The sequence below is a fragment of the Pleurodeles waltl genome, chromosome 7 (genome assembly GCF_031143425.1).
Source record: "Pleurodeles waltl isolate 20211129_DDA chromosome 7, aPleWal1.hap1.20221129, whole genome shotgun sequence".
Classification (NCBI taxonomy): Eukaryota; Metazoa; Chordata; class Amphibia; order Caudata; family Salamandridae; genus Pleurodeles; species Pleurodeles waltl.
In genome coordinates this window covers 86,395,665-86,411,073 of record NC_090446.1, presented here as the reverse complement: position 1 = coordinate 86,411,073, position 15,409 = coordinate 86,395,665, and the positions used below count along the sequence as shown (strand labels likewise).

The window sequence follows — 15,409 nt, the reverse complement described above, 5'->3', positions numbered from 1 at the left end:
AAAATGCCATATTTTTTGTGTTATCAAGGGTTTATGTTGCGGACAACACTTCAGGCCACAACTTTATTCCCACCATAACTACATATTGTAGTGGGACACCTGACTGCAAGGACCACAAACACATTTTCAGGAAGTACACTGAGTATAGTAAACTGCTGCCACTCAAACTCCTCCTTTCATGGAGGTATAAATTGTGCAGGGTCAGATGTAGCACTCAGTCCTGAAGCGGTAGCCTGACTTGAGGACAGATGCTCAAGCATGGAATTTCCAGATTCCACACACTCCTGTCCCGATCCGGAGCCACAAGGATGACATGGGTCTTTTTGTACCCAAGCTTCTTCAGAATTCAGGCAGGAGATGCAGGGACAGAGCTGTCCAGGGGTCTTGTGCTCTTTATAGCCTTCGTGCATCTCCTTGAGAGGGCAGTCTTGAGAAATCAAACTTATAGAATATTTGACACTGTGCGCTTGACAATGGTGAAAAGACCCAGCCAGGGCTCTTCCTACCGTCAGAAGATTATGTGCCACCTTAGGATGAAACTGCCATTCATGATCCACCTGGTGTCACCAGCCAGGCTCGCCCACCATGGTATGCAAAGATCTTGCTGGGTGGCTTGCAATAAGGGAGATGCCTCTGCTGTCCAGTCAATGTCAGAGGCGCAGTGCCCTTTGACACAGGACCAAGGACCACCTCCCCCCACTCCACACCGCTTGTTGCAATACTACATGGTGGTGTTTTCTGTGAAAACCTCCACTGGCCTTCCCCTTGATGGGTGCAGGAAGGCTTTCAATGCTAGGTGGACGGCATGCAGCTCCAGCAGACTGATATAGAGACTTATTTCCAAGACCAGGGTCCTGTGATTTACACCTCTCCCAGAGGACACTGTCTCAGCCCAGCAGGGAACCGAGGCATAAACATTGGGATCCTAGCCAAAATGTCTTGGACATGTTGAAAGGGAAACAATGCCAGAAATTCACCATGTCCAGAAGAGCTTCAATAAAAAGTAGCCTCTGTGAAAGACTCAGGTGTGACTATGGTGTTAATCAAAATCCCCAAAGAGGTCAAAAGGTTTGCCAGCATCTGGAGATGGTCTGTGTGGCGAGCCCACCATCAACAGCCAGTCATCAAGGTATGGGAGAAATTGGTATCCATAACCTTCAAAAATGTAAGGTGACCACTGCCATCACTTTCATAAACACCCGAGGGGCGCTGGTAGAGCTGAAGGGAAGAACAGCAAACTGAAAATACTACTAGCTTACACTTAACTATAGGGAATGTCTGTGTGAGTGCAGAGGGGGCACAAGAAAGCTCTGAGCAAGCCACAGATGCATCGGGATCAAGGGCAGTCCCGAACAGACCAGTCCCGAACAGACCAGTCCCGAACAGACCAGTCCCGAACAGACCAGTCCCGAACAGACCAGTCCCGAACAGACCAGTCCCGAACAGACCAGTCCCGAACAGACCAGTCCCGAACAGACCAGTCCCGAACAGACCAGTCCCGTAGGAAGTTGGCTCTGTATGCACTATTTCAAAGTAAGGAATAGTATGCACAGAGTCCAAGGGTTCCCCTTAGAGGTAAGATAGTGGCAAAAAGAGAATACTAATGCTCTATTTTGTGGTAGTGTGGTCGAGCAGTAGGCTTATCAAAGGAGTAGTGTTAAGCATTTGTTGCACACACACAGGCAATAAATGAGGAACACACACTCAGAGACAATTCCAGGCCAATAGGTTTTTGTATAGAAAAATATATTTTCTTAGTTCATTTTAAGAACCACAGGTTCAAGATTTACAATCAATACTTTAAATGAAAGGTACTTCACTTGGGTATCATAGGAACTTTGAATCAGCAAAATAGCATGTACAGTTTTGGCAAAAATGGCAATAAGCTATTTTAAAACTAGACAGTGCAAATTTCAACAGTTCCTGGGGGAGGTAAGTATTTGTTAGTTTTGCAGGTAAGTAAACCACCTTACAGGGTTCAAAGTTGGGTCCAAGGTAAACCACCGTTGGGGGTTCAGGGCAACCCCAAAGTTACCACACCAGCAGGTCAGGGCCGGTCAGGTGCAGAGGTCAGAGTGGTGCCCAAAACGCATAGGCTTCAATAGAGAAGGGGGTGCCCCGGTTCCAGTCTGCCAGCAGGTAAATACCCGCGACTTCGGAGGGCAGACCAGGGTGGTTTTGTAGGGCGGGGGGGGGCACACAAGTCAGCACAAAAAGTACACCCTCAGCGGCACGGGGGCGGCCGGGTGCAGAGTGCAAACAGGCATCTGGTTTGCAATAGGTTTCAGTGCGAGACCTAGGGGTCTCTTCAGCGAAGCAGGCAGGCAAGGGAGGGGCTCCTCTGGGTAACAACCACCTGGGCAAGGGAGAGGGCCACCTGGGGGTTTCTCCTGCACTGGGGGTCGGATCCTTTAGGTCCTGGGGGCTGCGGGTGCAGTGTCTTTACCAGGCGTCGGGTTCTTGGAAGCAGGCGGTCAGGGGGAGCCTCCGGATTCCCTCTGCAGGCGTCGCTGGGGGGGCTCAGGGGGGTCAACTCTGGCTACTCACAGGGTCGCAGTCGCCAGGGAGTCCTCCCTGTAGTGTTGTTTCTCCACAGGTCGAGCCAGGGGCATCGGGAGCAGAGTGGAAAGTCTCAAGCTTCCGGCGGAAAACGGGGAGTCCTTTTAAAGTTGTTTCTTTGTTGCAAGTTTTGGTTTCTTTGGAACAGGGCCGCTGTCCTCGGGAGTTCTTGGTCCTTTTAGATGCAGAGTAGTCCTCTGAGGCTTCAGAGGTCGCTGGACCCTGGGGAACGCGTCGCTGTTTTTCTTGAAGTAGGGAGACAGGCCGGTAGGCCTGAGGCCAAAGCAGTTGGTGTCTCCGTCTTCTCTGCCGGGCTTCAGGTCAGCAGTCCTTCGTCTTAGGTTGCAGGAATCTATCCTCCTAGGTTCTGGGGGCCCCTAAATACTCAATTATGGGGTGTGTTTGGGTCTGGGGGGGTTAGTAGCCAGTGGCTACACCCTCTTTGTGCCTCCTCCCTGAGGGGAGGGGGGCACATCCCTAATCCTATTGGGGGAATCCTCCATCTGCAAGATGGAGGATTTCTAAAAGTCAGTCAGTCACCTCAGCTCAGGACACCTTAGGGGCTGTCCTGAATGGCCAGTGACTCCTCCTTGTTTTTCCTCATTATCTCCTCCGGCCTTGCCGCCAAAAGTGGGGCAGTGGCCGGAGGGGGTGGGCACCTCCACTAGCTGGAATGCCCTGTGGCGCTGTAAAAAAAAAAAAAAAAAAAAAAAAAAGGGGGTGAGCCTTTGAGGCTCACCGCCAGGTGTTACAACTCCTGCAGGGGGAGGTGAGAAACACCTCCACCCAGTACAGGCTTTGTTACTAGCCACAGAGTGACAAAGGCACTCTCCCCATGTGGCCAGCAACATGTCTGGTGTGTGGCAGGCTGGCAAAACTAGTCAGCCCACACTGGAATTCGGGTATGTTTTCAGGGGGCATCTCTAAGATGCCCTCTGGGGTGTATTTCACAATAAAATGTACACTGGCATCAGTGTGCATTTATTGTGCTGAGAAGTTGGATACCAAACTTCCCAGTTTTCAGTGTAGCCATTATGGTGCTGTGGAGTTAGTGTATGACAGACTCCCAGGCCATGTACTCTTATGGCTACCCTGCACTTACAATGTCTAAGGTTTTGCTTAGACACTGTAGGGGCCTAGTGCTCATGCACTTATGCCCTCACCTATGGTATAGTGCACCCTGCCTTAGGGCTGTAAGGCCTGCTAGAGGGGTGACTTATCTAGGTCATAGGCAGTGTGAGGTTGGCATGGCACCCTGAGGGGAGTGCCATGTCGACTTAGTCATTTTCTCCCCACCAGCACACACAAGCTGGCAAGCAGTGTGTCTGTGCTGAGTGAGGGGTCCCCAGGGTGGCATAAGACATGCTGCAGCCCTTAGAGACCTTCCCTGGCATCAGGGCCCTTGGTACCAGTTGCAAGGGACTTACCTGGATGCCAGGGTGTGCCCATTGTGGAGACAAAGGTACAGGTTAGGGAAAGAACACTGGTGCTGGGGCCTGGTTAGCAGGCCTCAGCACACTTTCAAATCATAACTTTACATCAGCAAAGGCAAAACGTCAGGGGGGTAACCATGCCAAGGAGGCAATTCCTTACAATGAGGAAATAGCAGGAGTAACAATGCATCCCCACATCTAAGGCAGACACTCGGTCAGTGACCCCTTTGGCCAGTAAAGCCTGCAGTCATTAAGGAAGATGGAGGTTCTCCTCTGAAAGCTGAAGTGGGTGCAGTGTCTGCTTGATCCCAGGCCACAAAAAGGCTAGGGCAGCTATTGAGGGTGGTGGGGCCAAACGATGTTTATATGCCAGTCCTCTGAAATAACCTCAGAGTGAAACTGAAGGGGTAGCAAATGGGTGTGGTCTGTGGCATCTGGCTACTTACTCATTCAGTGGTGTGTAACAGCAAGGCTTACCTACCCCAATAGCCCACACAGGTGTCACTCACTGAATGGTAGAAGGGGTTCTGTAGAAGTATACTCCGGTTGTACAAGTTCAATAAGTACATTTAAGCACTTAAGCACATTTGTTTCAACCTCAACAAAAGGCAGCTGTAGATTCAAGACCTTAGCTTCACGTCTCACAACAATAGCAAATTAACCACTCTCCTCTATAGGATGTTCATAGGGCCACCCAACCCAGTGTCCGGGGATGTATCAAATCCACAGGCTTTCTGCAAACCCATTTATATATGGTCACCGTAAAGTGGGAGTAAATCGTCCCCACCATCTTGGTCAGGTTGTGACAAACTCTGGTCGAAATCCATGACAAAAGGATGGAGACCCTTAAGAAGGCTTTGCGGTAGAGGAAGTATTTTATCAGTTAGAATGTATAGAACCGAGTACGCTGGAACAAGTAATAGTGCAACCTCAGTTGGGGTAGAGACAGATTCAACTGTAGGCCTGACACGGTTGACAAGGGCTTGACACCAGGGATGTTGGGACCGGAGCAGGTCTCTGAGCTGGAGTGGAAGTCGGTACCAGTCAGCATGGAACAATAGGCAGGCTCCAGGGGCTCAGGCGGCACTCTGAGGACACTTTGGGCCTGAAAGCATGCCAGAGGAGGCTAGGAGTGCCAGAAGTACACAGCATGGCCTTCTTAAAGACCATGTCCTGCTGCAGCTTTGCCAAAGGCTTGGGAAATTCAGGGAGCAGCAGGAGCATAATGGACAGAAAGATAGATTAGCACCTTGACGCTCTGCAAATGTACTGTTGGACAGAGTGGCGTAATGAGGTTAGATCCTACTTTTACTTCTTATGCTGCTTCTTCAATTTGGACATCCTGGAAGACTTCAGCTGCAAAAATGACCTATTGTGGAATTGGTCTACTCCCTTGTCGTGGGGCAGGACTTGTGTGAAGTCCACAACTTATTTCAGTTGTTGGCAACACACAACTTTGCTTCACAGTCCCACGTTTGGGTGCACATCTGGGTGTCGGGTCACTACAATTCTCTGTACAATGGTGGGGAGAATGCGGTGATTAGCTGGAAAATCTATGGGGAAGCAGATACTAGGTAGAGGAGAGAGTTGGAGCATGTTAAAGTTGACAGTTTGGTGGGCAGGGGATGCCCTGGCTGCAGAGGATCTCCTGTTCGCAAGTGAGGTAGGCTTCAGTTAAGCTGCCATAAAAGGTAAGGGGAAGCAGAGACATCTGCTATGTCTAGCTGCAGATTGCGTTGAGTAATGTGAAGCATAGCATGTTCATGATTCGTGGCAGAAGGTAATGAGGTTGTTTGGGTTTGATTTTGCAAGGGTGTCACAGTGGAGTACAAGAGCAAGATGGTGAGGATGGTGTGTCATGGGTAGAGACATGTTGAATGCAAACTAGCAGACAGGTTTTTTTTTTTCTCTAAATGTGTATGGCAGGAGTTCCGTCTTGCCGTATAATAGGCCCTTTGTAAAGTTGCCGAGAGTTGAACACACCCAATATCGTCTGACCTGGCCCAACCAATAATCAAGCATGTCTGATGTCATCATACCTCTCAGACTCACCGCTGGGGCTTAGGTATAGTCGGCGATAGGCCCCCAGCACCGCCTCCTTCACACCTGGATCTTTAGACCACACCAAGGGCAGCATCCGGCGGACTCCAAGCAAAGCCTGTGCCACACCAAATTGGGAGACGGTGACAAAGAAGTCAATCACTTCCTGCACCACTAGAAGGGAAGAGAGGTGGCAGAACAATTTTTTTTACGGAAGGAGATTAACTGAGAACTATACACAGAAGTTAGAGAAAACAAAGCAGACAATGAATTACATGAGTTGAACTGTTGAGAGCCAAAAACAGGTGAGTAGGGGAGTTAAATGGAAGTATTGTCAATCTCATTGACCATTATCAGAGTGCTAGTTGATGTAAAGCCTAGAGGTGAGTGTCCAGCTACAAGAACAGTTCTTACAGAACATTCCAATACATTAAATGCATGAGGGGGTATCACATGGTCAAATGGTAGGAGGATTAACTGAGGACAATATACAGCATCTCCAGTAAGTAACAATTGTGTGCCATTTCTTGTGGGCAAATGGTGCAAAAATAATTTTACTTACTATCCAACCAGCATATTAAAACAGGCAAGTTGGAAGGAATTGCAGTTTTCTGAACAAAGCAGTCACACTGCTGTAATTTTAGGCAACATTGTTCGCACCTATAACCAACCTTTTCCACAATGCACACCAATGAACTCCACACGTTGCCAAAGCCTAAGCTAGTTTCTGACCTATGACAAAGCTTTGCAGGGACCCAGGATATACTTACTCCATTGCCGCCACCCCTGGCAACACAAACAAGTCCTACCTGAAACAGCTGTTTCATACATCATTTTGCTGATTACGTTGATGGCCTCTTCAATTTTGAGGGCGAAGCTGTAAGCGTCCTTGAGGTACTGAACCAACATTTCTTGCTTTCCTAACTCAGATGGCTCTACTGCAGGAGAAGTAGTGTTTTGCACCTCGGGAGAAGGGGAGACATCAGGCCCTTGCTCGGTCTTATCCAACTTTTCAGACTGTTCTGGCTCGCCTGCAGAAGCTTCACCATTGACACTCTGCTGTCCTGCCAAGGAACAAGGCCAAAGAACACAAGTCAAGAACAGGGCAAGAAAGTAATTAAGAAAGCAAAAGCCTTACAGTGCGATTTGAAACAATTAAGGACTAAGTGCATGACATGTTACTTTTCTCCAGAAAAAGTGCATGAATCAAGCACAAGCTTTGATTGCCAGATGGAAATGATCCAAACCATCTCAAATAATTTGCTATTTGAGAAGCCAAAAAGGATCCAATACTGGTGGGAAGAGGCGGTTGAGGGAGCCTGGTTTGGCAGGACTCTTAGTGAAGGTGTTTGACATGGATCCTGAACACAAGTAGAGTTTCAAGGCACCCACTATACTGTCAGCACACATGGATTTAAATTTCCAGGAATCCCCTTTTTACGGTAGTGTCTAGGCTCATATGTTTGAAGAAGATTGGTAAGTAATTCAGAGGACCCCTTTCACTCCTTAGACACCAAGTACTTGCAACTCATTTAAGCACCCTCCAGGTAGCAGCCACCAACCCATACCTGCTCCATCCTTACACCACAACAAAAAAAGTAGTTTCCTTTTCAACCTTGCTTTGCTCCATCACTCCTTGATACTTGTGAAGGAAAGCAAAGGCAGTTGAGATTGGTAGATATTGTAGGGAGATCAATCTACACCATATTGTGATGTTCCACTTTAGGACTTTTACCTAAAGTGAGAAATACTGTATGCTACAAAAGGTGCTTTGTGACTCAAGTCACTAAAGATAAGCCAGTGGGTGAAGATGGTAGAGAAACTGGAGTGACAGTACGGAACATTATCAACCCGGTCGATAGTAGGCATTTACCTGTAAAAAGTTTTTGTAGTATTTCAAGGATGCACTGATCTTCAGGGACACCCTTTCCTGAGAAGAAAGCGCTGTCTTTGAAATGCTCAGTGGCTTCCTGTACAAGCGCAATGGCATGCCTAAGAAAGGAAGCAGAGTTCTCACTCGGGGACCATCAAAATAGCACAAGTTATTTTTGATCAAGACATGGCAGGCACTTACTTGTAACTGGTCTTCTTCAGAAGCCTTGTTATCCGCTCAGAGACCTGCTCAGCGGTTTCATCCTCGCCAATGCCGTCAACCTGCTCCTCCTTCTCCTGTGGAGGACCCTGTAGGACAGCCTGGAGACTGGTGCACACTTCAGGGAACATTGCCTCCCATTCTTCCTCAGGAGTAATCACCACAACTGCAAACAGAATATCTAATCAAGATATATACAAGTTGAGAAGCTTAGGTACGAATAATAGACCCTATTGAGGTCTAGCAAGCTAAACGAAAGTCTTACCAGGGGCTGCAGCTCTCACTTTCTCTCTCAACTCCCTTAGCTTAAGTGTTTCTTTCTCCAATGGCTCCTTCAAGTCCGCACTACTGAGCTGCAAACAAAGTAGGACTATAAACTGAGCAGAACATACACTGTACCTACAGAGCTTGCAAAGGCTAACACATAGTGCTTTCACTGCTACAGAGACATGCACAATGTAGGTTCCAGACCCCAGGCGGCTTGTTGAGCATCTGTGGCGTGCCATGCAATCGAGAGAAGGATAAACCTAAAAATCATGCTATGCACTTAATAGGAGAAAATTAATCTCACCTTTGGAGAGGGTACCAAGGAATCTGACAGTCAGCCAAGTACCATCAACACATAGAACCACTTTGAAATATTTCCAACAGTGCAGAATGTATAAAATGCACATGAAAATGGGAGCGCCCCCAAAAAAAAAAATCAATCATAACTTAACCCAAAGAATCAAAGACATCAATGCACTTCATAACACAAAATGGAAGTGTTAATTTGAGGGTAGACACTTTTCAAACCCAGGCATGGACAACGTTGAAGAACTCCCTTCACTTGAAGTGATTCAAGTTCATGAGATTCATTAAAATGTAGTGACAAATTGCATGGGTTGGCTCTTGAACTACCCTTTGGAAGTTGCTTCTTGTGTGAGCTTTGGGCAGTTTGGATCAGGTATTTAAGCCCCACTACTTAAAACCACCAGCTATGAACAAAACTGGTCAGTCGAAGTGCAGATGAGAATAGGATCCTCATAATGAGGGATACTTAAAGAATATTGTAGGAAGTTGGCTCTGTATGCACTATTTCAAAGTAATGAATAGTATGCACAGAGTCCAAGGGTTCCCCTTAGAGCATTAGTATTCTCTCTTTTTGCCACTATCTTACCTCTATTTTGTGGTAGTGTGGTCGAGCAGTAGGCTTATCAAAGGAGTAGCGTTAAGCATTTGTTGTACATACACACAGGCAATAAATGAGGAACACACACTCGGAGACAAATCCAAGCCAATAGGTTTTGTTATAGAAAAATAACTTTTCTTAGTTTATTTTAAGAACCACAGGTTAAATTTCTACATGTAATATCTCATTTGAAAGGTATTGCAGGTAAGTACTTTAGGAACTTTGAATCATTACATTAGCATGTATACTTTTTACATAAAACACAATAAGCTGTTTTAAAAGTGGACAGTGCAATTTTCACAGTTCCTGGGGAGGTAAGTTTTTGTTAGTTTTTGTCAGGTAAGTAAATCACTTACAAGTCTCAGGTTTGGGTCCAAGGTAGCCCACCATTGGGGGTTCAGAGCAACCCCAAAGTTACCACACCAGAAGCTCAGGGCCGGTCAGGTGCAGAGGTCAAAGAGGTGCCCAAAACGCATAGGCTTCAATGGAGAGAAGGGGGTGCCCCGGTTCCGGTCTGCCAGCAGGTAAGTACCCGCGTCTTCGGAGGGCAGACCAGGGGGGTTTTGTAGGGCACCGGGGGGGACACGAGTCCACACAGAAAGTACACCCTCAGCAGCGCGGGGGCGGCCGGGTGCAGTGTGCAAACAAGCGTCGGGTTCTCTGTAGATTTCAATGAGAGATCAAGGGATCTCTTCAGCGGTGCAGGCAGGCAAGGGGGGGGGGCTCCTCGGGGTAGCCACCACCTGGGCAAGGGAGAGGGCCTCCTGGGGGTCACTCCTGCACAGGAGTTCCGTTCCTTTAGGTGCTGGGGGCTGCGGGTGCAGGGTCTTTTCCAGCCGTCGGGAAATGGAGTTCAGGCAGTCGCAGTCAGGGGGGAGCCTCGGGATTCCCTCTGCAGGCGTCGCTGTGGGGGCTCAGGGGGGACAACTTTGGTTACTCACGGTCTCGGAGTCGCCGGAGGGTCCTCCCCGAGGTGTTGGTTCTCCACCAGTCGAGTCGGGGTCGCCGGGTGCAGTGTTGCAAGTCTCACGTTTCTTGCGGGGAGTTGCAGGGGTCTTTAAATCTGTTCCTTGAAACAAAGTCGCAGTTCTTTTGGAGCAGTGCCGCTGTCCTCTGGAGTTTCTTGGTCTCTTGGAAGCAGGGCAGTCCTCTGAGGATTCAGAGGTCGCTGGTCCTGGAGAAAGCGTCGCTGGAGCGTGGTTCTTTAGAAGGCAGAAGACAGGCCGGTAGGACTGGGGCCAAAGCAGTTGGTGTCTTCTTTCTTCTTCTGCAGGGGTTTTCAGCTCAGTAGTCTTCTTCTTCGGTAAGTTGCAGGAATCTAAATTCTTAGGTTCAGGGGAGCCCTTAAATACTAAATTTAAGGGCGTGTTTAGGTCTGGGGGGTTAGTAGCCAATGGCTACTAGCCCTGAGGGCGAGTACACCCTCTTTGTGCCTCCTCCCAAGGGGAGGGGGTCACATCCCTAATCCTATTGGGGGAATCCTCCATCTGCAAGATGGAGGATTTCTAAAAGTTGGAGTCACTTCAGCTCAGGACACCTTAGGGGCTGTCCTGACTGGCCAGTGACGACTCCTTGTTTTTCTCATTATTTTCTCCGGCCTTGCCGCCAAAAGTGGGGGCCGGGGCCGGAGGGGGCGGGCAACTCCACTAGCTGGAGTGTCCTGCGGTGCTGGCACAAAGGGGTGAGCATTTGAGGCTCACCGCCAGGTGTGACAGCTCCTGCCTGGGGGACGTGTTAGCATCTCCACCCAGTGCAGGCTTTGTTACTGGCCTCAGAGTGACAAAGGCACTCTCCCCATGGGGCCAGCAACATGTCTAGTGTGGCAGGCTGCTGGAACCAGTCAGCCTACACAGATAGTTGGTTAAGGTTTCAGGGGGCACCTCTAAGGTGCCCTCTGGGGTGTATTTTACAATAAAATGTACACTGGTATCAGTGTGCATTTATTGTGCTGAGAAGTTTGATACCAAACTTCCCAGTTTTCAGTGTAGCCATTATGGTGCTGTGGAGTTCGTGTAAAACAGACTCCCAGACCATATACTCTTATGGCTACCCTGCACTTACAATGTCTAAGGTATTGCTTAGACACTGTAGGGGCACAGTGCTCATGCACTGGTGCCCTCACCTATGGTATAGTGCACCCTGCCTTAGGGCTGTAAGGCCTGCTAGAGGGGTGATTTATCTATACCTGCATAGGCAGTGAGAGGCTGGCATGGCACCCTGAGGGGAGTGCCATGTCGACTTACTCGTTTTGTTCTCACCAGCACACACAAGCTGGCAAGCAGGGTGTCTGTGCTGAGTGGGGGGGTCTCCAGGGTGGCATAAGACATGCTGCAGCCCTTAGAGACCTTCCTTGGCATCAGGGCCTTTGGTACCAGGGGTACCACTTACAAGGGACTTATCTGGATGCCAGGGTGTGCCAATTGTGGAATCAAAAGTACAGGTTAGGGAAAGAACACTGGTGCTGGGGCCTGGTTAGCAGGCCTCAGCACACTTTCAATTCAAAACATAGCATCAGCAAAGGCAAAAAGTCAGGGGGTAACCATGCCAAGGAGGCATTTCCTTACAAATATGAATCATAATTAGTAAAAGATCCTTTTTGACAACTCAGTGCCGACGTATGCTTACGTCTTACTGCCTAATCTTCCCCAGTCTGTAAAATGTGCTAATGGGTCAGTGCTGCTTTTCTGATGTGGCCTTGAGAACTGAGGTTTAGTCAGGAGTGTTTGGGGCAGAAGTAATTCTCCTAGTCTCTCAGGAACGGTCTCTTAGAGGCAAAATCTGCACGGGGATAACTACACTTTGCCTAGGGACTCTAAAAGAAGCCCTACCCGAGGTCATCTGTGGCAGATTGCACATGGGGCAAGGCCATCAGCTTGTCAATAAATCACACTGCAACAAGGGTTTGCTATGTAGCCTATTGCCCAAGCTCAGAAGTTGCGTAAATGCTCACCTCGTGTGTTTTAAGCAATGCTCAATTCTTACCTTGCAGGTGAAGGGATTGTTGGCCAGGAAAGTGGCAAGGAGCTGGATGGCGTTCTTACAAACATTCACAGATTTGTCAAAAAGCCGGCCAACCGTTAGAGTGACAACGTCATGAAATCGTGAGAGGGGAAGGGCCTGGAAAGAGAAAGCATAAGCGTGAGAATAGGGAGCAATACAATATGCCAGCAACAGTGGAAGGGTAGTGGCCAGAGAAAGCACACCTCGGAACAGAAAGTAAGCAGATTTCTTTTTTTGGGTGAGAAAAGATTTAACAAAAACAAAAATACGCAGTCAGTCTGAGGAAGGAGGACTGCTCCGCATGCTGTTCCACAAACACCTGTAAATACAACAGCTCAAATGGATTGGAGGGGGCAAAAAAAAAAAAAAAAAAAAACCCGCAAACTTGTGTCAAATCAGCACTACAAGTTATGAAGATTTAATCAGCAACTAAACAGACTATAGCCTGGTAGTTATGGAGGCCTAAAAAAAAAAATCCCCTGCTGATGAAAAGCTGCATTACATGGTGGAAAAACTAGTGGGTGCTTGGACAAGATGGGAAATTCCCCCACCCTCCCCTTCAGCCGCCCCCCCATACCGAAACCCTCACCAATGCGTCTATTTTATCTTATTAGAGCTTTGTCCATCTTTTAGCACTAACTTGGGAGATGGGCATTTGTAAGCAAAGAAGTGGTGGGCTCGATGGACACCAGCATGCTGATCCCCCTCCTTAAAAAAAAAAAAATCGGTTGCACCACATATGGTGTATAAGAACTGCAAGATCGCGAGCAGTAATGGTGCAGCTGCAGTACAGAAGCAGATGGCAGAGCTGGATTCTTACAGTATTCATCTAAATCACAAGCTTCTGCATCTTTGTTATTGTTAAAGAAAAAAAAAATTGCTCAGAATGCAAAACCAATCGAACATTTACCACCCCCAAAGTCACAGATCTGGGTTTAATCCATCAATTCTTTTGCTCACCATGCTCAAAAAACACTTTCTATGGTACTAACTACCTACCGACAACTGTGTCAAGTGCAGTGAGCGAGCCAGACTCTCTCAAAGACAATAGCTTATGCAACATTGATTTTCTCAACTGTATAGATCACTTATTTTTATGCTTTTTGTTCCGAAAATAGTGTTGTAACATTGTGTTTTGCATCCATATCAACATTTTCTTGGGATGGGAGAACCCAGCTATCCTTTGAATGGTGAGTCGTAGTTAGCACATCACAAGAGTACCTGAACAGGTCATGAATGCTTCATTCAGAACATAGAACTTCATTAAAATGTAGTGACAAATTGCATGGGTTGGCTCTTGAACTACCCTTTGGAAGTTGCTTGTTGTGTGAGCTTTGGGCAGTTTGGATCAGGTATTTAAGCCCCACTACTTAAAACCACCAGCTATGAACAAAACTGGTCAGTCGAAGTGCAGATGAGAATAGGATCCTCATAATGAGGGATACTTAAAGAATATGAATCATAATTAGTAAAAGATCCTGTTTGACAACTCAGTGCCGACGTATGCTTACGTCTTACTGCCTAATCTTCCCCAGTCTGTAAAATGTGCTAATGGGTCAGTGCTGCTTTTCTGATGTGGTCTTGAGAACTGAGGTTTATTCAGGAGTGTTTGGGGCAGAAGTCATTCTCCTAGTCTCTCAGGAACGGTCTCTTAGAGGCAAAATCTGCACGGGGATAACTACACTTTGCCTAGGGACTCTAAAAGAAGCCCTACCCGAGGTCATCTGTGGCAGAGTGCACATGGGGCAAGGCCATCAGCTGTTGCCACCTTAGACAACCTGGAGATTCCAATTCAGGAACTGGAGCTTGATTCACATGCACCATGCCAATATAATATTCCACATGCTTCCTTAAAAAAAAAAAAAAAAAAAAAAATGTAAATAAAGTGGCCATGCCACTGAGGTGGGTATGGTGTCCAGGGAGACAGTGATCAATGTCGGGGTCCTGGAGCTTTTTTGGCAATACCAACCTTCTCCTGCACAACACGACAAAGAATCTGCAGCACCTTGCTGCGAACAAAGGCGTGGACGTCATGCATGTGATCCTGCAGCGAGTCTAAAAACTGGTCACGGGTTTTCCTGGCTGCTTCATCCATCTGATCACCACTTAGTACTCTGATCACCATTTCAGCCATAACCGACAGGACAGCATTGCGCATCATATAACTCTGGGAAAAGTAAAACACGCACATGTACGATAGGTAGTACAGACAGGCACATTTTTACTCAGCCTCTAATTGTGACAAGCTGAGAAATACAATAGGAGCCCCATAGATTACAGGTTTCTATAATCAGCGTCATCCAGAATCCACATGTTTTTCATCACTCACCTCTTAATGAGTATCATTACATGGCTGCTTATAGAACTGTGATATCCAGCACTCCAAAATAAACTAGGTTTATCCTGAAAATGCCCTACCCTGGGGTGGGGTAAAGAAAGTTTTTTTTTTTTTTTAAAGATCCTTTTGGAGTTCTTTCTAGGACTGCTATCACCCTCAATGAATAATGATAGGAGGAGGATGTCTGGAATGGGAGAAACTTTCCAAGCCATTGGTGGATCAATGGGTACCTAAACAAGTTAGCCTTTGCTAAACCAACACTCCTTCCTCCCTTCCTCCCTCCTTTCCTCCCTCCTTTCCTCCCTCCCTCCCCCTCCCCCCCCCCCCCCATTCTTGGTTTTCCAGATTACACAAATGTCACTGGGTCAATTTTCATCTGTGCTTAGTCAAATCCCAGTCAGTTTGTAAATACACTCACCTTCCCCAACCTCTGGGCTGACTCAACAGCAACTTCTCTCAGACATGGAACACAGGGCAGTAGTAATGCTCAGATTAACACTGATCTGGATACTTTGCATAGCTAGGTCTACTATGCCGCACACCATCTTAAGGCTACTCCAGTAAGACTTTTGCACCAGCTGAGCTCAATCTGCTCGATATGGATTTTGAGCACATCCCATTTTGATCAAATCTAAGCCCTAAATGCACAGTAGCATGGCTACAACTCCACAGTAGTCCAATCTTGTGCAGTAAAGTTCATAGTCCCAACAAAACCCTGCTATGCCATTCATTGTCATTACCTCATATCCATCTTGCATCACATCTGCCACCATTGT

At 47.5% G+C, this 15,409-nt stretch overlaps 1 protein-coding gene across 4 annotated transcripts in view; it reads right to left on the bottom strand.

Moving 5' to 3' along the window:
• Nucleotides 1-15,409, bottom strand: part of NCAPD2 (non-SMC condensin I complex subunit D2) — an 88,178-nt gene that overhangs the window by 39,319 nt on the left and 33,450 nt on the right. For all 4 annotated transcript variants that reach the window (XM_069243089.1, XM_069243091.1, XM_069243090.1 and 1 more), the window contains 7 exons: nucleotides 14,265-14,462; nucleotides 12,278-12,412; nucleotides 8,390-8,477; nucleotides 8,107-8,290; nucleotides 7,906-8,024; nucleotides 6,842-7,096; nucleotides 6,032-6,206 (listed from right to left, as the gene is read on the bottom strand). In XM_069243089.1, the coding sequence (XP_069099190.1) occupies nucleotides 6,032-6,206; nucleotides 6,842-7,096; nucleotides 7,906-8,024; nucleotides 8,107-8,290; nucleotides 8,390-8,477; nucleotides 12,278-12,412; nucleotides 14,265-14,462 (1,154 nt within the window). The remainder of the gene's footprint in view (nucleotides 1-6,031; nucleotides 6,207-6,841; nucleotides 7,097-7,905; nucleotides 8,025-8,106; nucleotides 8,291-8,389; nucleotides 8,478-12,277; nucleotides 12,413-14,264; nucleotides 14,463-15,409) is intronic.